This window comes from Lucilia cuprina, chromosome 2 (genome assembly GCF_022045245.1).
Source record: "Lucilia cuprina isolate Lc7/37 chromosome 2, ASM2204524v1, whole genome shotgun sequence".
Classification (NCBI taxonomy): Eukaryota; Metazoa; Arthropoda; class Insecta; order Diptera; family Calliphoridae; genus Lucilia; species Lucilia cuprina.
This window is the reverse complement of record NC_060950.1, coordinates 62,635,212-62,658,614: the sequence shown is the minus strand read 5'-3', so window position 1 is coordinate 62,658,614 and position 23,403 is coordinate 62,635,212. Positions and strand designations below refer to the sequence as shown.

Sequence of the window (23,403 nt, the reverse complement as noted above, 5' to 3'; positions counted from 1 at the left end):
TACATTCACACAACTTTAGGCCTAGTATATTTCAATAATTATTGTTTGTTTGATGAACATCATCTCTGACCAGCAAACAGGGTATGAGGCCTAACTGTTGAAGTTCTTGGGGCTAGGAGGGATACAGTCACTTGTATAGGGATTTATAGAGGAACATTGAACAAAATATTTTTTAAACATTATATTCATATCGACTCTATATTAATAATGGCGGTGCGACGATTGCATGTGTGCGTGTGTAAGAGAGTGTCAAAAAGTGCGTATCATTGCCTGATAAATAATGTGGCAGCAATAGCAACAAAAACTACTACATGATGTTGGAAAAAAAAGAAAATATTATAATAAGGAAAAACTTTTTGTTGTTAATGCCCCATGCATTTTAAAATTAAATGCTTGAGGGGACCAACTAAATTTTGAAATATTTTTTTTTTCAAATTTGGGTAAAATGAGAACAATTTAAAGAAACATTTAAATATTGAAAATTATTCTGTTTTGTGTTAGTACAACAAAATCTAGTTGTACTAACACAAAAACTAACTAACTAACTAACTTACTAACTATGTAACTACTTTCTAACTAGAACTAGAACTGAACTAGAACTGAACTAGAACTGAACTAGAACTGAACTAGAACTGAACTAGAACTGAACTAGAACTGAACTAGAACTGAACTAGAACTGAACTAGAACTGAACTAGAACTGAACTAGAACTGAACTAGAACTGAACTAGAACTGAACTAGAACTGAACTAGAACTGAACTAGAACTGAACTAGAACTGAACTAGAACTGAACTAGAACTGAACTAGAACTGAACTAGAACTGAACTAGAACTGAACTAGAACTGAACTAGAACTGAACTAGAACTGAACTAGAACTGAAACTAGAACTGAACTAGAACTGAACTAGAACTGAACTAGAACTGAACTAGAACTGAACTAGAACTGAACTAGAACTGAACTAGAACTGAACTAGAACTGAACTAGAACTGAACTAGAACTGAACTAGAACTGAACTAGAACTGAACTAGAACTGAACTAGAACTGAACTAGAACTAAACTATAACTGAACTATAACTGAACTATAACTGAACTAGAACTGAACTAGAACTGAACTAGAACTAAACTAGAACTGAACTAGAACTGAACTAGAACTGAACTAGAACTGAACTAGGACTGAACTAGAACTGAACTAGAACTGAACTAGAACTGAACTAGAACTGAACTAGAACTGAACTAGAACTGAACTAGAACTGAACTAGAACTGAACTAGAACTAAACTAGAACTAAACTAGAACTGAACTAGAACTGAACTAGAACTGAACTGAACTAGAACTGAACTAGAACTGAACTAGAACTGAACTAGAACTGAACTAGGACTGAACTAGAACTGAACTAGAACTGAACTAGAACTGAACTAGAACTGAACTAGAACTGAACTAGAACTGAACTAGAACTGAACTAGAACTGAACTAGAACTGAACTAGAACTGAACTAGAACTGAACTAGAACTGAACTAGAACTGAACTAGAACTGAACTAGAACTGAACTAGAACTGAACTAGAACTGAACTAGAACTGAACTAGAACTGAACTAGAACTGAACTAGAACTGAACTAGAACTGAACTAGAACTGAACTAGAACTGAACTAGAACTGAACTAGAACTGAACTAGAACTGAACTAGAACTGAACTAGAACTGAACTAGAACTGAACTAGAACTGAACTAGAACTGAACTAGAACTGAACTAGAACTGAACTAGAACTGAACTAGAACTGAACTAGAACTGAACTAGAACTGAACTAGAACTGAACTAGAACTGAACTAGAATTGAACTAGAACTGAACTAGAACTGAACTAGAACTGAACTAGAACTGAACTAGAACTGAACTAGAACTAAACTAGAACTAAACTAGAACTAAACTAGAACTGAACTAGAACTGAACTAGAACTGAACTAGAACTGAACTAGAACTGAACTAGAACTGAACTAGAACTGAACTAGAACTGAACTAGAACTGAACTAGAACTGAACTAGAACGGAACTAGAACTGAACTAGAACTGAACTAGAACTGAACTAGAACTGAACTAGAACTGAACTTGAACTGAACTAGAACTGAACTTGAACTGAACTAGAACTGAACTAGAACTGAACTAGAACTGAACTAGAACTGAACTAGAAATGAACTAGAACTAAAGTAGAACGTGTTTTTATAGAGAAGTTAACTAATTTTTTTTATAGAATTGTATAAATACCTCTTCGTTTTAGTTTCCTCTTAATCTTTTAAATGTCTAACCATAATCTAATTGTACCCTTTGTCTGAAATTTTTAAATTCCCGTACCTATTTGGTCTATTAGCGTTAATATGGTCTCATTAATTCCTCAGCAACAATGTCGTTAAACCTAAAAAAAGGAAGGAGCTGCCGTACAACTGCCGCTGTTTTTTTTTTGTCTTACTCATTTTTGTAAACAGCTATTTTTTGTTTCAAAACTATATACAAAAAAACCCAACAATATACACACGCATTTACAACAACAAAATATCCATGAATATATAAAAAAAATCGTCAAAGGTATGCGTAAATGGACGGTTGTTATGAGTATTGGTGGGGGGGGGGGGGGTCTGTGGAAGGGTGTTAGTCAATAACAAAAAATAAAAGCCTCCTAAAAGTAGATTACATTATTTACTTCCATATGATGAGGCTTTACGGAAATGAACACACACACACGCATACACCCATACAGTCGTTCATGCAGAGGGAAATGCAAAATATTAAAAAATGATAAAAATAAAACAAAAAAAAAAATACTTATATGAAAATAAAAAGAGAATATATATTTTTTTAAGCGTCCATATAGGCAGTGTTGTTAAGTGTATATGTATGTATGTGTGTGAGTGTGTGTGGGTAATTTTTTACAATTTTATTTTCATGCGTGTGCGAATGAAAAATAAAATATATAAAAATGTTCCGACCAACATTGGGCAAAAAAATACAACAAAACCTCAATAGGACACAATGTTGAGCCTTTCTTTTTTCTATATACTAGCACATACGTACATTGAAATGTGTATGTATGTGTGTTAAAATGTTTGTTAAGGTTTTTTTGGTTGATTTTTATATAAATGCACTTTGCAATGGGGAGCTTGTTGGCAAATTATAGATGCCAGCCTCAGTTGCTGTTACAGTTTTTTTTACTTTAAACAGCAAAAAACTCATAATATGTATGAGCAACGCATTAACTGCGTAAACGCGACTGAACTGTTGGACTATGTTGCTGTTGTCATTGCTTGAATAAATGATAAAAATGTTATTGTTGTTGTCAATTGTGAAAAAATGACCAAAACGAAAAAGAGATGCCAGATACTTTAGAGTAAATGTAAAAAAACAGTAAAACCATACAGTAGTAGTAGTAGTATTGTTGTTGTAGTCTCCTTTTTTTATGTTTTGGGAAAAAAGTTAGTAAATGAGGCAAGTCTTAGCAAAAAAAAAGCCATGTACAGACAGCGCTGTTAGTATTAAGAAGATGTGGTGTCAAATATACATACAAGACCTCCTTTACTTAAAGCGGACTCATATGGTTACGCATTTGAATATCGTTCATATACAGCACAATACTGCAACATTACCCTTAACTTTTTGTTGCAAGCATATCAAAAGTGGCAGGACTCTTGTTTTTTTTTACTCATTTACTTGATTTTATAATAGCACAACATTGCAACAACATTCAGTGTAGCCGATTAAATATTGTATACAACAATTTACACTTTACCTACCTACAAACCTTAGCAACTACAAAAAAAGGAGAACTTTTTGGTGGAAAAAAAAACTCAGAAATAAATGTGACAGCAGCAACAACAATTTAAAACTCTTACTACTGACACAACATTAATTCTCTCTTCACTTTAGTCAATACCAGACACTCTCTACCCTCTTTTTGCCATAATCCTTTAACATGTTTTTTTTTTTTAATAATAAAAAAAAAAACTCTCCTGCCTATAAAGTTTTTTTATAATTTGTATTTTTTATTAATTTCTTTTTTTTTAATTTCTATAGTTATTATAAAAAAATTTAAATATAAATTTTTATAGAAAAAAACTCCTAAAAGTATACCTTGGTTTTTTTTTATTATAGCAATAGCACATATAAATAATTGGGTTAGTAATTGATATGCTAAAGCATATTTGTTATTAACCCCATTTATTTTATTACAAAAAAAACATTTGAAAAATTTAATATTGCATACTTTAAAGTATGACCTGGCTAACCACATTTAACTATTAAATAAAGTCTAACATTAGGCGGTTTTTATAATTTTTTAGTTTTGCCTCTGAATGTCTAATACAAGGACAAATTTTCTTTAAACAAACTACAGCCTAAAAGTTTTAAAATATATACAAGTCTATCATTAGGCTGTTTTCTATTAACTTAACTAAAGTCTACTTTTAGGCGTTTTTATTGCTTTATTCCTTTTTCTTTTGCTGTATGCTCTTCATTAAGGCTGCAAACCTTAATTGATTTGTTTTAAAATTCCATCATCATTAGCTCAACCATAGATGAAATCAATGAATGTCTGAGTAAGTTGAAAAAAAGTTGAAGTATTAGTCTATCTAATAAACAAAGATAAGGAAAACTTTCTAAATAAAAAGGAAAAACTAGGATTATTCCATTTCCACGTTATTCCATTTCCACATTAATACAAATGTTTCCTTTAATAGTTCAGACCTTTCGACAATCTTTATGGCAACATAAGGAATGAAGACACGGTTTCGCTAAACTATAGTGCAGTGAATGTATATCAGAGAGAGAGAGAGATAGAGAAAGAGAGAGATAGTGAGATAGCCTTTTTAATACGATCAAAATTCAAAGTAGTGCGATGTTATAAGTCCTCGATTATTAGGCGAATGATGGGAAACTTTCTATACTCTTTTCGTAAATAGTTTTTAACAGGATTTGATTGCAACATGTAGCCTTCATGTTGAGTATTTTTTGGTTTCATTCAAACAAATCAGTTGTATTCGTCATAGGTTCCAGGTTTTAAAAAGCTAATCGTTATAGCTCGCTAGAAAGCGAATTCACTCGGAGGACTCGTGACCCATTGTGATTCCTTAATATTAAGAGAATGGTTTCCCTCCCCAATTTCGTTAAGTAATTGATTCGTTCGGTCTCCGTGTGCTATTAATTATTTTAGATACTACTCTTTATGTAGCATCAAATGTAGATCATATATCATATATATTTTGCGATGTTGTAGTTTTGACTGACGCCCAGAGGCTTAACATACGATCTCTTTCGTCTTTCAAGGATTTTCGTCTTTCAAGGACTTTCGACTGCACATTTTAAATATTTTTTAGCAAATGCTCGTTACAAACGTATCAATTGCTTTCAGTACAAGGTTAATCTGACCAGTTTTGAGTAGTTAATATACTCAAACCTTTTGGTCACATCAAATAAAACGAAGCATCATATATTTTAAGTTCTATTGTTCTATCGATTTGGCTAATTGTCTAGGCTTTACAATAGTCTGAGCAGATTTCAGTAGTTTTATTCAAACCCTTTGGTCGCACCAAATACAAAGCATCATACCTTAGCATCATATTTATTTAGTACTGTTGTCGGTTCGGCTGATTGTATGGACATTCTTCCTTCAAGATATTTCGTCTTTCAAGCTCTCTCCACTTCAATTCATATCAAATTTTCTACTCTATCTAATACTTTGAATATTATTGTTGAAGTCTAAAACAATCTTTATAGACTTATGCCTTCAATTTCCAGTTTTGTTTAGCTGGAATAACCGATCATTGACCAACTCATTTCCATTTCCTAGTTTCACAGTCACGCCTCTGTAGGGATCTGTTATGTCGGCAACAGCAACATCGTACATCAATCATTAAAGCGATATTCTCTTCTCACGAATTTGTGTTTTAACCATAGCCATCACGTGAGCCATAAAGATACCTTTTCAAAGATCGAAACTCTGCCCTCAGGTCTTCCGGTTCCAGTGGTAACAGATTATGTGATACTCTGGTTCGACCCCATGTCAAATAAATCTATATAGACCGAGAATACATTTAATCAATGACAGTTAATGGTTTCGGGTATACTAGAGGGTAGTATGGGGTCTGTAATGAAAGCCCCCACTACCCCCGGGGGAAGACTATAAAGAGACCAAGATAAATTTCTAAAAAAATATGATTTACTGAAGGAGAAAATAGTACTAAAAATCACAAGATATTAGTTAAAAACGTGATTGTAGGTCATAAGGTTTCCTGATATAATTCAGGAAGAATTTCTATACCAACCATCAGAGCTATTGGTGATAGACCCACAAAAGTATACATATTCTGGGTTCTTATATAATTCATAGAAGATTAAGTCATGTCCGCTTGTTAGTTAGTTAGTTAGTTAGTTAGTTAGTTAGTTAGTTAGTTAGTTAGTTAGTTAGTTAGTTAGTTAGTTAGTTAGTTAGTTAGTTTGTTTGTTAGTTAGTTAATTAGTTAGTTAGGTTAGTTAGTTATTTAGTTATTAATTTATTTATTTATTTAGTTATTTAGTTATTTAGTTATTTAGTTATTTAGTTATTTAGTTATTTAGTTATTTAGTTATTTAGTTATTTAGTTATTTAGTTATTTAGTTATTTAGTTATTTAGTTATTTAGTTATTTAGTTATTTAGTTATTTAGTTATTTAGTTATTTAGTTATTTAGTTATTTAGTTATTTAGTTATTTAGTTATTTAGTTATTTAGTTATTTAGTTATTTAGTTATTTAGTTATTTAGTTATTTAGTTATTTAGTTATTTAGTTATTTAGTTATTTAGTTATTTAGTTATTTAGTTATTTAGTTATTTAGTTATTTAGTTATATAGTTATTTTGTTATTTGGTTATTTGGTTATTTAGTTAGTTAGTTAGTTAGTTAGTTAGTTAGTTAGTTAGTTAGTTTGTTAGTTAGTTAGTTAGTTAGTTAGTTAGTTAGTTAGTTAGTTAGTTAGTTAGTTAGTTAGTTAGTTAGTTAGTTTGTTAGTTTGTTAGTTAGTTAGTTAGTTAGTTAGTTAGTTAGTTAGTTAGTTAGTTAGTTAGTTAGTTAGTTAGTTAGTTAGTTAGTTAGTTAGTTAGTTAGTTTGTTAGTTAGTTAGTTTGTTAGTTTGTTAGTTTGTTTGTTAGTTAGTTTGTTAGTTTGTTAGTTTGTTAGTTTGTTAGTTTGTTAGTTTGTTAGTTTGTTAGTTTGTTAGTTTGTTAGTTAGTTAGTTAGTTAGTTAGTTAGTTAGTTAGTTAGTTAGTTAGTTAGTTAGTTAGTTAGTTAGTTAGTTAGTTAGTTGATTGTTTGGTTAGTTTGATTCAACAAATACCAAAGAACTTTTCGTTAAAAATAATTTATATTTCCCACCAAAACAAGTTTTCTCAATATTCTTTCTTCAACTTATCTCTGCTCAGTCTTCGCATTAATCCATACCAACATCCCAATAGAAATTAACATGCAAATCATTATAAGAAGCTGCAACAAAATTCAGAAACAAAACTGGACATTATCACCAAAAACAGCATAAATAAACGAAAACAACAAACCAAAAGCTACGGGTACTTTGAAATGCAGCATCAGTTTTATTTAGTTTTCTAAAAAACGAAACGAATTTTATCAAACACTGACCAAAAAAAGATGACCATCACAAACAAGTTTATTTATTCAGCTACATCCTTTTAAAGAAAACCACTACTACTACTACTACTGAAAAAGGGGTAGTTTTTATCTCACCCATCGTCTGTCAGTTGCATGTCTTAAAGAGAACATGTCAAAGTTCATTTAAACCTTTTCTTCGTCTTATGTTGGCTATGTTCTTCTCGCAAAGAGTTGCTTGATAGTGGTGGTGGTGGTGATGTTTTGATCTAAGATGCTGTTACTGCTGCTGCTGTGTGTGTCCAGTGACCAGTTTTTTGTTTAAAACCGGACTTTTTTTTAAGGATTTTTATTTCGAATTAATTGTCATTAAAACTAAAATAGAAGATATTTTTATATGAAAATTTTGTAGATTTTTATATTCTTGTTGTCGTAATGTTTTATGGCGTTGAAATTTTCATGTGAAAGTTCAGCGGCAATATTTGGTGATCCTGTTTTTTGTTTGCTTCTAGAGTGTTGAGCAGAAGGACATACCAATGTCCTGGCTAATGATGCTGATGCTGTAGAGTGTGAGAAAATTTTTTAAAGAAAATTTTCTTGAATTTGATTTTTATGATACAAGTTTTGTTGTTATTTTTTAAAGTTAGGATGCTTAAATGAACTTTGAACTTTTTGTTTAGGGAATATTGCTGCTAAAGGAAAACTTTAGTAACGGTTATGAGTTATTTTTTTGAGAGAAATATTTACAAAGATATTTTCGTTATTTTCTAGAAGATTAGGAAAAACTGTACTTTATGGAAATTACCGGCGGCTTTTGTTGAAGATTTTTATTAAAAACTTTTAACAAATAAAATTTTGTTAAGCAAAGATCCTGGAGTATAGCAAAGCGCTAGTAAACTGGACATTTTAAAGGATGAGTTTATAACTAAATTGATATGTGTTTTTTAGCATCAATTGGAATAGCCTACCATTTTGCTAATTTCGAATTAAAAGAGTTTATTTGTCAGAGTTTTGAGTAAATTTTCGAAAACTTTTGAAAGCTAATTAAATTATGAAAATTCCAACTAAATCCACGGGCAAAGCCGTCGGTAAATTGAGCAAAATTCTAGAAAATGTTAAACTGATTTATAATAGCAAATATTTTCTTGTTTAATCTTGAACTTTCATGTCCTGTGTAAAACATTCCACAAATGCCTTGCGTATAGTCTCGCCAACTAATTGCCCAACATTTGACCGTTACAATTCCTTTTTAGGATATTTACACTAATGAGTGACTTCTTGTGTTTTTTCGAAAATTTTTGACATATAACTGACAAACATAAATAAAATGACAACAAACAATTATCTTTAGAGCAAATGTGTGCATTGTACATACAAAGTATGTTTATCGGCATAAAAATTTTAACTAAACTTTTTGGCGCAAAATCCTTTAAAGGTAAAAACAAAGATGCTGCTCATATAAGCAATAAACTTAAAAAGTACAAACAATTATTTAATACAAAAAACTAGTAAAACAACATTTTGCATATAAACAAATAAGAATGATCTTTACTTTAATGTAGAATGTACATAAAAGTGTTGAAAGAGGGGTAACTATTAGTTGCTTTCTTATATACCAACCCCGGACATGGCCTATAATCAACAATTGTTATAAAAGATCTCCTTTTCTTCCTTAAATGTACTTAAGAGAAAAGGGGAGTGTTTCTTTAAGAAATGAGCAATGCAAATAGCCAATGATGAAAGAGTATCATTTAAATAGAGACCAGGTACAAAGATTATTATAATTAAATAAAGTTAAGGTCAAGGTAAAGGAAAAGAAATTAGAAATCAAATTTAAAAACAACCCCCTGAAAAGATTAGAAGTCTTTTAAACACAAAGTATGAAAAATGTAGCATATTTTTGAGGGTAAGAAGAAATTTGAAGATCACTGTTAAGAAATATAAGTTCAAGCTATTAAGTATCAGCTAATCCACTAACTAACTAACTTACTAACTAACTAACTAACTAACTAACTAACTAACTAACTAACTAACTAACTAACTAACTAACTAACTAACTCACTAGCTAACTAACTAGCTAACTAACTAACTAACTAACTAACTAACTAACTAACTAACTAACTAAATAACTAACTAACTCACTAACTAACTAACTAACTAACTAACTAACTAACTAACTAACTAACTAACTAACTAACTAACTAACTAACTAACTAACTAACTAACTAACTAACTAACTAACTAACTAACTAACTAACTAACTAACTCACTAACTAACTAACTAACTAATTAACTAACTAACTAACTAACTAACTAACTAACTAACTAACTAACTAACTAACTAACTCACTAACTAACTAACTAACTAACTAACTAACTAACTAACTAACGAACTAACTAACTAACTTACTAGCTTACTATCTTACTAGCTTACTAGCTTACTAGCTTACTAACTTACTAACTTACTAAATTACTAACTTACTAACTTACTAACTTACTAACTTACTAACTTACTAACTTACTAACTTACTAACTTACTAACTTACTAACTTACTAACTTACTAACTTACTAACTTACTAACTTACTAACTTACTAACTTACTAACTTACTAACTTACTAACTTACTAACTTACTAACTTACTAACTTACTAACTTACTAACTTACTAACTTACTAACTTACTAACTTACTAACTTACTTTACTACACACTTCATTTTGACGTATATCGGTCATATTTAATGACAAATGGAAAAAGTTTTGTTGAAGGATATTGCAGGATATTAACCTTTTTATCATGAAGTGACTTTAAATTCTAAAAAAAATAAGAAGTTTTTTGGAATTTGGGAATAACCTATTACTGTAGATGTGAACTCAAAATGACGCTATAAATCGAGAAAAGTGTAAAAAAATCATGGGACGCCGATGTCCCATATACGTGACAGAGTCAAGAAGATTTTGTACTAAATCTGGTATGAACAAAGCTTTTTCTAAACATACCTGGACAAGGAAGGATATTTAATGTTGTCATTTGTATATGATACATCCTTTTTATTTATCACCATTAAACCCGTTCATCCGACAAGCGTACAGAGTGCACCTTCCAGCACAATCAATCTAGGTATATGGCCGGGTAAGATCCGTTTACCAATACATTCATGCGGTATCATATACACTTAACACCAACTCATTTCCAATGCTTAGCTTCACAATAACTTATCTAATAGGTATCTGTTTCCTCGGTAATGTCACTGAACTTATCTAGTATTATAAATTTCACAGTGCATTCTTTAATCGATATTCCCGTCTCGTGATTTTGGGTTTAATTCGAAATCACTACGTTTATCCTGAAGAAACCTTAACAAAGTGTCCATTAGCCATTTCTAGTGTCATATTATGTGGTTCCCTGCTTCGTCTCCATATGAAATAATTCAAAGGAAATGCCGAATATACATTTGATTATCACCAGTTTATAGTTCCGGCAGTCTAAAGGTATTAATAGCTCATATCATCTTCGGAATAACTATCACCCAAAGATCGGGTCATTCAACAAGGTAACATGACGTCGGAGATATTGCCTTTACAATTCTACTTTAGAAACCAAAAAGGATCGCATGCAACTGATTTCTTAAAAATGAGAATTGGCCTGAGCACGTTTAGAAAGTGTGTCAAGACAATGCTAAGGCACATATGGCAATACTCTTTATATACCATTTAGCAAAAAGAGAATGTTTGCCCCATTTTTCTTGTCAGACCTTGCACCGCATGCCTAGGAACTCGCTATTTTTTTGGAATACGCTTCACTACAACACACGGTTTCGGAAATATAAATTATGTAAGGTAATGCTCTGTATTGGGTGGAATGAAAAAGGAATAAGCAACAAGTGCTTTGCCTGCCTTCCATAGACTAAGAGAGAATGATAGCTCAAGAAAGAACAACAACAATATATACTTAACAACAAAGACCACCACATGTGTTAGATAACACTGCAACAAAGAACATTTTAAAGCAACACCTAAAAGTATGCTTTATAAAATATTCTATAAGAAATAAATTTACAAAAATTTATATAAAACATGGTGGTGGTTTCTGAAGGAATTTTAATAAAACCTAAGCAGCCAACCCATTTAAAGCAAAAACACCCTTAAGCTTTACAAAAAGAAGTATATAATAAGTTGAGGTAGGCACTTGATTTGTTTAAGGAACAACAGACAAAAATTCCTTTAAAAGACAACAAGAGCATCTTTGCTTAATATTACCCCTTTTTTAACCCCTTTCAATAAAAACTTACCAAATTGTCAGTTTTCTTTATATGTTTTTTTTTTGTTTGTTTCAAAAACCTGTTTTTATTTATCCTGTTTCTTAAAGGATACTTCCTTCATCTTTTATTCTTAAAATCTATTGAAGAAAATCTTGTGTTAATTTTAACTACTGGTCATCTTTTTGGTCACTTGTGATCAGTTCGGTTTTTACTGTTCGTGGGTTTATGTGTTCGTAAACGGCGCGCGTGTTTCTTTAAACAAAAATTTTATTAGATTTTTTTATTAATAAAACAAAAAAACTATTATTGAGTTTATAAGAAAAGTTTTAATTTTTCTTTTAATATTTTGTTAATTGTTTTTGTTAAGTTTTTGTTTTAAACTTTTTGTTGTTGTTGTGTTTTATTTTTGTTTAATAAACATTTTTTTATCATTTTTTTTATAAAAAAATAATCTTGAGTGCTGAATGCTGGTGTAATAAAAAGAAATTTTGTTAAGTGTTAGTATTCAACAAATTTTAATAAAATAATACCTAAATATATAAATATATTTAAGCCAAAAGGAATAAACAAAAAAACTGAATGATTATTAATAAAACTGTGATTTCGATTCCAATAAATGTGGATTCCTACAAAAGAACTTAATTTGTAAAAACAAAAAAAATTTAAAAAAATATTTAAATTTATATTTAGTAAAAGTTAAAATGAAAAAACAAATGAGCTTTAAGCTTTTGGCAATTATTAAAGAAATTCGAAGTGTACTAGTAGTAAACAAGAACTAGAAGTGAAATAGAACTGAACCAAAACTAAACTGGAATTAACCTAAAACTGAACTAGATCTGAACAAGAACTGAACTAGATCTGAAAAGAACTGAACTAGAACTGAACTAGAACTGAACTAGAACTGAACTAGAACTGAACTAGAACTGAACTAGAACTGAACTAGAACTGAACTAGAACTGAACTAGAACTGAACTAGAACTGAACTAGAACTGAACTAGAACTGAACTAGAACTGAACTAGAACTGAACTAGAACTGAACTAGAACTGAACTAGAACTGAACTAGAACTGAACTAGAACTGAACTAGAACTGAACTAGAACTGAAATAGAACTGAAGGGAAGTAAAAAATTTAATTTGTTTAAAAGAAAGCTTAAAGCTCTTTAGAGAAGTGTAATTGTGTTTTTAAATATATAACAACTGTTTATTTTCTCTCCTTCTCTTCCATAGTTTTGTATGGTTCCTGTTTTCAAATTTCTTTTAATTCAAGCTTTTTGATCGCCACTAAAAAGCTTTTATTCTTCAACATATAAATAATTTCCTTCAATAAATGTCCCTTTGTTTTATAAATAACTTACGATTACCAAAAACTAAATAAATTTATAAAACTATGTCGTCACCTCAAAATAATGATCACAAAAGCTCTGAGGGCTGTCATAAGCTCTCACCCCAACTGTTGATACATCATCATCAGCAACAACAACAGCATCAGCAGCAACAACAGCATTTATTTCAATTGCAGCAACATATGCAAAGTTACCAAAAACAGCAACAGCAGCAGCAACAACAACAGCAGTTGCAACAAGACAAACCTACATTTGTTTCCGAAAGTAGTTTGACACATTTACGTACTAGTGGTAGTAATCTCTATGCCATTAAAGAGCAAACCGAAGACGAAGAAGATGAAGAAGAAGATGTCGTTGTCGGTGGAGAAAATAAACGTCAACCAAGTGAAACATTGGATATTGCATACGATGCAGATGTTGATGATGATGTACCCATGTGCAGTAGTGTGACAGGTGTTATGACAACCTCGGAGATTTGTGATAATAGTGCTGCTGCTGCTGCTATTGGGGAAAAAGCACAAAGATTGGAGGAAGAAAGGCAGCATATATATGAGGTGAGTAAAGAGTTATAGGATTTTGTTTTCTAAAAATATGTTTTAGTGGGATGTTTGTTTCTATTAATAGCTTTTTCAACCTTGGGCTTTGAAAACTTATGGCGATCAGGCTAAAACTAAAACGATTACCATGCGCAAAAAGATAAGAATCTTAAAGGCTTTGGAAGGCAAAGAGCATAGTCGACCGGATAGTTCGAAATTTCGTTTTTGGGTTAAATCTAAAGGTAAGTGAAGAACGACTATAAAAAAGCTTTTTTTTTAACTAAATCATCTGCAGTTTCTTTTGAAAGCTTTTTGTAAAAATAGTTCTTCAACACTTTTTTGTAATTCGTTTAAACTTTTGAAGCTTTTGTTATAACGATTTTTAAATATTAAAAGCTTTCGATAGAAAGATTTTAAATTACTAAATGCTTTAGTAAAAAGCTTTTAAAACTTTTGTTGCAGAGCTTTTAAGATATCAAAGGCTTATTTTACAAAGCCTTTAAAATAGTAGAAGCTTTAAAAAGTTATGGAAAGCTCTGAAAGTTCAAAAAATTTCTGCGGGAACGCTTTTTTTTATAAAATTTTTATTTAATTTAAGGTTTCACCACCAAACGCCCCGAAAGCTTTGAGGATGCACCCTGCACACAACGCCCCAAGAAACCTTTAGCACCCAATGCTATACTTTCGGAAAATCCGGCGGATGTAGATCTATATGTGGCCACTACTAATAAGGTAAACTACAGAACCGATAACAAAAAGCTTTTCTTCTAGAACTCAAGCTATAAACTTCAAAATGTTTCTTTTAGGATTTCATGGAAAAACGTCATTATCGTAAAGTATCGGTGGTTGAGGAATTTTTCGACATCATCTATAACATACACATGGAATTGGGCGGTAGAAGTGGCATGCACGCCGGTCAAAAGCGTACCTATCGCATAGTGAGTCATAAGACCTGAGAAAAACACTTTTTGTTTTTACGTTTTTTATAGAAAAATAATATTTATTAAATTTCTTTCTTTTCTTTACAGATCTCTGAAACCTATGCTTTTTTGCCTCGAGAAGCCGTCACAAGATTTCTTTCTATTTGCCCTGAATGCAAAAAGAATCTAAGACCTTCTTCTCCCTCCAGCTCAGCAGCTGCTGCGAGAGAAGAAATTGCCGCTCAAGTTGCTCAAAATGAAAATTCTTCGGAATTTGAGGTCTTGAATTATTCCTCACACACGGAGAGTTCTTTAGAGGGAGGAACCACTACAAAAACTCTAACAAAATTATCAACACCAGCAACATCAGCTGCAGCTACAGACACTTTAGTTCGTCCTCTGACACAGGCTAAAAAGCGCAGATATTCTAATCCCGATAATAATTCAAAAGCTTTTGTTGTACCCACTGAGCATATAGATTTAACACAATCTTCTATACCGCGACGTAACTCAAGTCCCATTATTAGTTCTGGCTCTAGCAAAGCCACTACACAATCTACTACCAATTTACCTAAACTAAGAGTAAATCCTCATTTACAGAGACCCTTTACACCACCCCTAACAGAAAGTTCAGCTTTTGCTCAACCTCATTATGGTTTTGGTTTTGATTTTCATTCTTTCAAATCACGCGATAATTTAATGCGTTATTATGATTTTATGAGACGATTATATAGTGGTAATATTTTCATGCCTCCTACTATCAGTACAGCTCATTTACCGCCTCCACCTCCTTTGCCCACATTAATTAATAAAGATATATTACCTTCTCTACAGACAGTGGCTCAAAAACTACCTCTCTCTCAACCCCTAGAACCCTCTAACTCTTCTTCGGAAGATGATAATGATAATACCACTATATTATCAGCCAAACGTTTTAAAAGCTCTCCCGAAAGCTCTCACATAACAACAAAAGCTTCAGCTCCATCGGTCGAATTACAAATACCAGCAATCGATAAACATTTCATACAACCCACACAAGTTTGTGCAATTAATCTGTCGAAAAATTCTTTTTCTTCTACTTTCAGCTCTCACGAAAAATCTGGCTTTGAACCTAAAACTCCTACAAGTATTAGCAGCAAACCGGCGTCTACCTCGACACCCACCACCTCGATTAAGAAAGAACCTATAACATCACCTCCTAAATCCTTGAGTTTGTCTCATAGTAGTCTTCGTATGCCAACAATATGCTCATCTGCCAACACTTTGCCTCCGTTAGATTTTGAACGTTTAAAACCGATTACCTCTACATATCTGCAGTTAACACGCAGCATGGGTTTGAGCGATGAGGAGGCATTACGTTTTGATAATGTGGTAAGTAAAGATTTTAAATATTCTCTATAGATTTTAAGAAAATTCTTAGGAATTAAGAATACTTTTTTTATCAGTCGCCTATAATTAGGAATCATTTTTTTAATATCATACTCTGAGCACATTAAGTTCGATCTAGGTTGCAAATTGTATATATAATTTGATTTTAACAATTTTTTTCTTTATCAAAATCTTAGGTGACAATGATCTGCAAAATTTTTTCTTAGGAAAAGTGATCACGATCTACAAAACTTTCTCTTAGAAAAGTTGTTTATTATCTGAAAAGCTTTTGCTTAGAAAAGTTTAGCATGATCTGAAGAACCTTTCTTAAAAAAGTTTATTACAATCTGATCAACTTTTTCTTCGAAAAGTTGTTGTTTATCTGAGAACATTTTTCTTAAAAGAGTTTCTCATGGTCTAAACCAATTTTTTCCTAAAAGAGTTTTTCATGATCTGAAAAACTTTTTCCTACAAAACTTAATAGAAAATATTATCCTTCTGAACATTTTTTTTAAGGAAAGTGGATCAGATTCTAAACAACTTTTCCGTAGAAAGGTTGATCACAGTCTGAACAATTTTTATCAGAAAAGTTAATCAGATTCTGAACAACTTCTTCTTAGAAAAGTTTATCATAATTTTAACAACCTTTTCTTAGAAAAGTTTATCATAATTTGAACAACTTTTTATTAGAAATGACAACAACTTTTTCTTAGAAAAGTTGATCACAATCTGAACAACTTTTTCTAAGAACACTTGACCAGAAGATGAAAAACTTTTCTTAGAAAAGTTGATCAGAAACTGAACAACTTTTTTTTTAGAAAACTGATCACAATCTGAACAATTTTTTCTTTTAAATCCTTGTTCCCAATCTGAACAACTTTTTCTTAGAAAATTTGTTAAGATTCTGAAAAGTTGATCACAATCTGAACAACTTTTTTTTAGAAAAGTTGATCACAATCTGAACAACTTTTTCTTAGAAAAGTTGATCAAATTCTGAACAACTTTTTCTAAGAACAGTTGATCAGATTCTGAACATTTTTTCTTAGAAAGGTTGATCACCATCTGAACAACTTTTTCTTAGAAAGGTTGATCACAATCTGAACAACTTCTTCTTAGAAAAGTTGATAACAATCTAAACAACTTTTCCTTAGAAAAGTTGATCAGAATTCGAACAACTTTTTCTTAGAAAAATTGTTCAGATTTTGAACAACTTTTTCTTAGAAAGGTTGATCACAATCTGAACAGCTTTTTTTTAGAAAAGTTGATCACAATCAACTTTCAATCTGAACAACTTTTTCTTAGAAAAGTTGATCAGAATTCGAACAACTTTTTCTTAGAAAAGTTGATCACAATCTGAACAACTTTTTCTTAGAAAAGTTGATCAGAATTCGAACAACTTTTTCTTAGAAAAATTTTTCAGATTTTGAACAACTTTTTCTTAGAAAGGTTGATCACAATCTGAACAACTTTTTCTCAGAAATGTTAGTCAGATTCTGAACAACTTTTTCTCAGAAAATTTGATAAGATTCTGAGAAAACATTTTCCTAGAACAGTTGATCACAATCTTAACAACTTTTTCTTAGAAAAGTTGATCACAATCTGAACAACTTTTTCTTAGAAAAGTTGATGGCAATCTGAACAACTTTTCCTTAGAAAAGTTGATCACAATCTGAATAACTTTTTTCTAAATAAAAATTGATAAAATTCTGGACAACTTTTTCTTAGGAAATCTTGTCAGATTCTGAACAACTTTTTCTTAGAAAATATGTTTAGGTTCTGAGAAAATATTTTCCTAGAAAAATTTATCACAATCTTAACAACTTTTTCTTAGAAAAGTTGATCACAATCTGAACAACTTTTTTTTAGAAAAGTTTATCAGAATTTAAAAAACTTGTTATTAGTAAAGTTGATCAGAAACTGAACAACTTTTTCTTAGAATAATTGATCATTTTTAAACAACTTTTTCTCAGTTAAGTTGATCAGATTCTGAACAACTTTTTTTTGGAAAAGTTAATTAGAAAGTTAATCAAAATCTGAACAACTTTTTCTTAGAACAGTAATGCTCCGATTCTAAACAACATTTTCGTTAAAAAGTTTTGTCAGAATCTGAACAACTTTGAAAAAAAATTGATCTGAACAGTTTTTGAGAAAAGTTATTTAGAATCTGAAGAGCTTTTTTAGAAAAAGTAATGGGTTTCTAAACAACTTTTGTTTAGAAAAATTGATTAGGATCTGTACAACTTTTTCTTGGAAAAGTTCATTAAAGCGTTGATCAGACTGTAAGGATCTAAACAACCTTTTATAAGTAAAAGTTTTAGCGACTCGATTCTTTTTTTTAAGATTATTTATTCTTCAATTAAGTTTTCTATATGACGATGCAAAATATTTTATTAAAAGAATACTTTTAGTTATTATTAAATTTTTATTAATTTCATTAATTTAAATCAAGTGTTTTTTATATAAAAAAAACTTTTGTTTGACTTATATTTGTTTTTATTGATTTAAGTTTTAAAGGCTTTTTTAAACGCGTAATAATTAGGCAGATTTAATATTTGATCATTGTTTTTTATATAATTAGTTTTATTATAAGTATTAATATTTTATTTAAAAAATTTTATTATTGTTAAAGAAAAATGCTTGCAATTGTTTTTATTTATTTGTGTTTAAACATATTTTTTTTAAACATAGTGAAAAAAACAAAAATACTTATTTTTACTAATCTAGTTTATCTCTTCTATGACATGCCTGGCTTTGTAAATCTTGCAAAAAATATATACATATATATAAAAATATATGTAAAACTACCAAACCTGTTATGAACACAAACTGCGCAACAAAACACAAAAATATGAGCAAACTAGAAAATTCTGACCAAAGTTATGCTACAAATAGTAGATAAAAGCAGCAGCTAAAAATATGCTACACAAATGTTAACATATTAAAACAATATTTGCAATACTTATTAAGAAATAAACAATAGTAACGCCAACCACCAATTTAAACTAAATTTTTTCCCTTTCTATGATCTTAATAATTGTCAATAATATTAAAATTAAAAAACGGTTTTAAATTAAATTTTTAATAATTTTTTATTTTTTTCTCACAAAAAACATTTTAAACTTTTTGCAATAGCCCGGTTTCAAACCTATTTTTTAAGTTATTTCTTTTTAATTTTATTTAGTTTTTTATTTTAGATCTCGCTTTTTTAGTTAATTTGTCTATGCTTTATTTTAATTTATTTTTTTTTTATAAATTTTTTTGTTTCTTTTTTATCTATTTTTTTAAACAGCTGAGTTTTTAATAAAAAAAAATTTTATTTAAAATTTATACAAAATTTTGTTTGGCTTTTTCTTTAGCAAATGCGGCGCAATTGCTTTTTGTAGTGGCTTTTTTTTATTGTTTAAATTTAGCTTTAGTTTTAAGTTTATTTTATTATTACTTATATTTTGAATGAAAATTTATATTTTGAATTTATTTTTAAATAAAATTGTTTGTTTTAGTATTTTTGAAAAAAAACGCGTAAATTTGTTTATTATTTTCTTTGGACAAACTTTTGCTAACGAAATTTTTAAATTTTAGTAAAAGAATTTTACAGATTTGTTAAAAAAAAAAAAACAAAATGGTAAGTTTTTAGTTTAAGAAAGTAAAACTATAAAATTAATTTTAAAAATATTTATAAATTAAAAATTTTTAAACTTTTTAAAATTTGAAAACTACAATTTTTATTAAAATACAAATTTTGATGAAACAGCAAATTTCGATTGGAAAACTAAATCACAATACGAACAACTATTTCTTAGATAAATTGATCAGAATCTGAACAATATTTTCATAGAAAAGATGATCATAATCTGAACATTTTTTTCTTAGAAAAGTGGATCATAATCTGAACAACTTTTTCCTTGGAAAAGTCGGACATGATCTGAACAAATTTTTCTTAAAAGTTAAATACGATCATGTTGTAAACAACTTTTTCTTAAAACAACAGTTTTTCTTTAAACAACTTTTTTTTTGAACAATTCGTTTTTAGAAATGTTGATCATGATCTGAACAACTTTTTCCTTGGAAAAGTCGGACATGATCTGAAAAACTTTTTCTTAAAAGTTAAATATGATCATGTTGTAAACAACTTTTTCTTAAAACAAGTTTTTCTTTGAACACCTTTTTTTGAACAATTCTTTTATAGAAATGTTGATCATTTGCTGAACAACTTTTTCTTAGGCAAGTTGATCATAATCGGAACAACTTTTTCATAGAAAAGATTATCATAATCTGAACATCTTTTTCTTAGAAAAGTGGAACATGATTTTAACAACAATTCCTTGAAAAGTCGGACATGATCTTAACAACTTTATCTTAAAAAAGTTAAACATTATCTGAACAACTTTTCTTAGAATGGTTGATCTTGATCTAAGCAATTTGATCTTGATTTAAACAACTGTTTTCTATCCGAAGTTGTTCATTATCTAAAAAACATTTTCATAGAAAAGATGATCGTAATCTGAACATCTTTATCTTTAAGAGTTTGGTCCAGATCTAAACAACATTTTCATAGAAAAGAACAACAAAATTTGGTCCTGATTTGAACAATTTTTTCTAAGAGAAGTTGATAATAATCTGAACAACTTTTAAGAAAATATGATCATGTTGTGAACAACTTTTTCTTAAAACAATTTTTTCTTTGAACAATTCTTTTATAGAAATGTTGATAATTGGCTGAAAGTTGATCATAGCCGAAAAAGATGATCATAATCTGAGTATCTTTATCCTCGAAAAGTCGGTTATAATATAAACAACTTTTTTTTGGAAAAGTTGACCATTATCTGAACAACTTTTTCTTAAAAATGCAGATCATTATCTGAACAATATTGTCTTAGAAAATTGATCATTATCTGAACAACATTTTCTTAGAATGGATGATCTTGCTCTTTTCCTAGAAAAGTTAATCATGATCTTTACAACTTAAAAGATTTGGACGTGATCTGAATAACTTCTTCTTAGAGAAGTTGTTCATTATCTGAACAACATTTTCATAGAACAACATGATCATAATCTGAGCATCCTTTGCGTAGAAAACTTGATCCTGTTCTGAAAAACATTTTCATAGAAAATTTTTAATATGAACAACATTTTCGCTGAAGTTTTTATCAGAATTTGAACAACTTTTCTTTTTAGAAAAAATGATCATTATATGATCTGAAGAACTTTCTTATAAGCTTTGAGCGAACACCATATAACTAAGCAGTTAATGGGCGTTATGTGGTCTCCTATATCTGGTTCTCGGATGAGGTAGATTCATAAGTTTTTTTTTAAAGTTTCAATTCTGAAACTACTCAGGAAGTTTTGGTATAGTTTCAGAAGACTTAGGGAAGCTTAATTAAGGTTTTTGACTAAGTTTTAAAAGCTTTAACGCTTTTATAATACTTCTGTAATGTTTTAGGAAACTTCATTTAGTGTTTATATAAATCAAGAAGTTTCAAAAGCTTTCAATGTTATTGCAATACTTCGGTATTGCTTCAGTCAACTTTGGAAAGTCTTTATAAAATTGTATAAAAATATGATCATAAAGCTTCACGTAGTTTGCAAAAGCTTTAAATAGCTCATAAAAAGTATCTCAAACCTTTGATTCTTTTAAGAAAGCTTGTAGAAATGAGAAAAAATGTCTAAAAGGAATTCAATAGTTTATTCATATTTTAAAGAGCTTTCTGAAGGAAGATTTTTCAACTTGTTTCACAGAGCTTTGAAAGTTTTTATAAACAGTTTGAAAATTTCATAAAAAAACGTCGCAAAGTTTCAAAAAACTTTTAATAAATATATTTAAAAAGTTTTTTTTTTAAGCTTTCATAAAGCTTTAATATGTTATTTTAAAAGTTTTAAAAGATCAAAAAGCTTTAAGTTTCAGTTCGAACTTAGATTTCAATAGTTTTTAATCAAAATTTATTTAAATATCAATTCTTTTCAAAATTTCTCTTAAATTCTATAGCATACTTAAAGGGAGTTTATTATATACATTATTTATAGCATTCGCTCTCTCTCTCTCTCTGGCACTCTTAACCCTCAACGTTCTCACTTATAAGGTTTGGGTGTTGGCTGTTCTTCTTTCTTTGCACTCTTGGGAGAACTTAAAACAAATGTAGCTGTCAAGACCTCACCGTTGTCATCGATAAATGTTTTCGTATAATGACCATTTCTCGAGGTGATATCGAACTTTGTTAAACCCAAAAGAGCTAAAAATTCCGAAATGGGACTTAGTTGGGGATGTAAAGGAGCCAAGGGGCTGATCGAGGGTACTGCTCTTGGATTATAAGAATTATATATGTGTGTAGCCACCTGTGGTGTTTGGGGTTTATATTGTGGCTCTTGAGAAGCTGCTGGTGTGGGTACTGTATTCACTTTATAAGTGGTGGTTATAATACGACCATCGGGTTCAGTGCGTGTTTTAGTTATGGTATCACCATCAATGTTTGTTATATCTTCGGGACTAATACCGGCTCTTCTTAGTACTTCTTGCATTTGTGGATCTAAATCTTGAATGGAAGGTTTTTCCGGTCCGATATGTGTCTTGGAAAATGTGCGTATATTAGTTTCCACCTTGGGAGTATAGACTTCGATATCTTCCTCTATGGGATGTTTATTTTCTATTTTTAAAACGTGATCTGTTAAAGGGCGAGGCGTGAGATGAGGAGGTAGACTCTTTAAGACCGATTCATTGGCGGGTTTGCCATTGTGTAATACTTCCACTACTGGTAAATCATCGATATTGATAACCTTGGGTTGTTGGGTAGTTGTTAGGGATGGTGTTGTTGGTACCTTAGCTGTGGTTGTAGTTGAGGCTGGTGCTCTATTTGAGGGTGGTCCATATTGGGATTTAAGAAAATCATCTAAACTTGGTAAAGGTTTATGAACTCTCGGCTTAGCAGTGGTGGTAGTTGTTGGGGTGCTGGTTGTAGTAGTGGCATGTGTGGGGAATTGTGGCCATTCCCATGTTTTTGGTGTCCACGACTCAAATTGTTTCTTTGTGGTGGTATCTACTTCAGGTTCTCCTACCACCTCCCAACCGTCATCAGAATCATCGGGATCTGCTGTATCCCAAGGATGAGCAAAAGTAGAGTCATCAATTGTTGGCCAATTAATATCACCTATTGAGGGATATTTGGGTTTATGATTAAAATCAGAAGGCTGAGGACTATTGGAGGTGGTATGTATCACACGTTTTTCACCATTCGGTGTATAATAAGTTCTAGTACTGGTTCGGGTATTAAAGTTTGAGGGTGTGTGTTGTACAGGTGTGAAATGTGTTTCAGGTTGTGTTATCTCTGGATCTGAAGACCATGATGTTACTGTCCTCTTCTCACCATTAGGTCCAG

General features: G+C 30.3%; 2 protein-coding genes across 4 annotated transcripts in view; one reads left to right on the top strand and one right to left on the bottom strand.

The window, feature by feature from the left end:
- The window catches only part of LOC111685982, a 62,968-nt gene extending 43,886 nt beyond the window's left edge, over window positions 1-19,082 (top strand). For 2 of the 3 annotated variants that reach the window (XM_046954175.1, XM_046954169.1), the window contains exons 3-8: window positions 13,097-13,766; window positions 13,837-13,990; window positions 14,347-14,480; window positions 14,555-14,686; window positions 14,777-16,039; window positions 18,898-19,082. In XM_046954175.1, coding sequence (XP_046810131.1) covers window positions 13,257-13,766; window positions 13,837-13,990; window positions 14,347-14,480; window positions 14,555-14,686; window positions 14,777-16,039; window positions 18,898-18,948 — 2,244 coding nt within the window. In that variant the 5' untranslated portion in view covers window positions 13,097-13,256 and the 3' untranslated portion in view covers window positions 18,949-19,082. Of the gene's footprint in view, window positions 1-13,096; window positions 13,767-13,836; window positions 13,991-14,346; window positions 14,481-14,554; window positions 14,687-14,776; window positions 16,040-18,760 lie in introns of all 3 variants that reach the window. The other variant, XM_046954179.1, reaches the window with a different exon arrangement.
- Window positions 19,083-21,932: 2,850 nt separating this feature from the next.
- LOC111685981 (proteoglycan 4-like) lies at window positions 21,933-23,401 on the bottom strand (the record flags this gene model as incomplete). Its single annotated transcript, XM_046955838.1, has 1 exon — window positions 21,933-23,401. A coding segment is annotated over one exon (1,299 nt), but the record flags the coding sequence as incomplete, so codon positions are not given.
- Window positions 23,402-23,403: the final 2 nt, after the last annotated feature.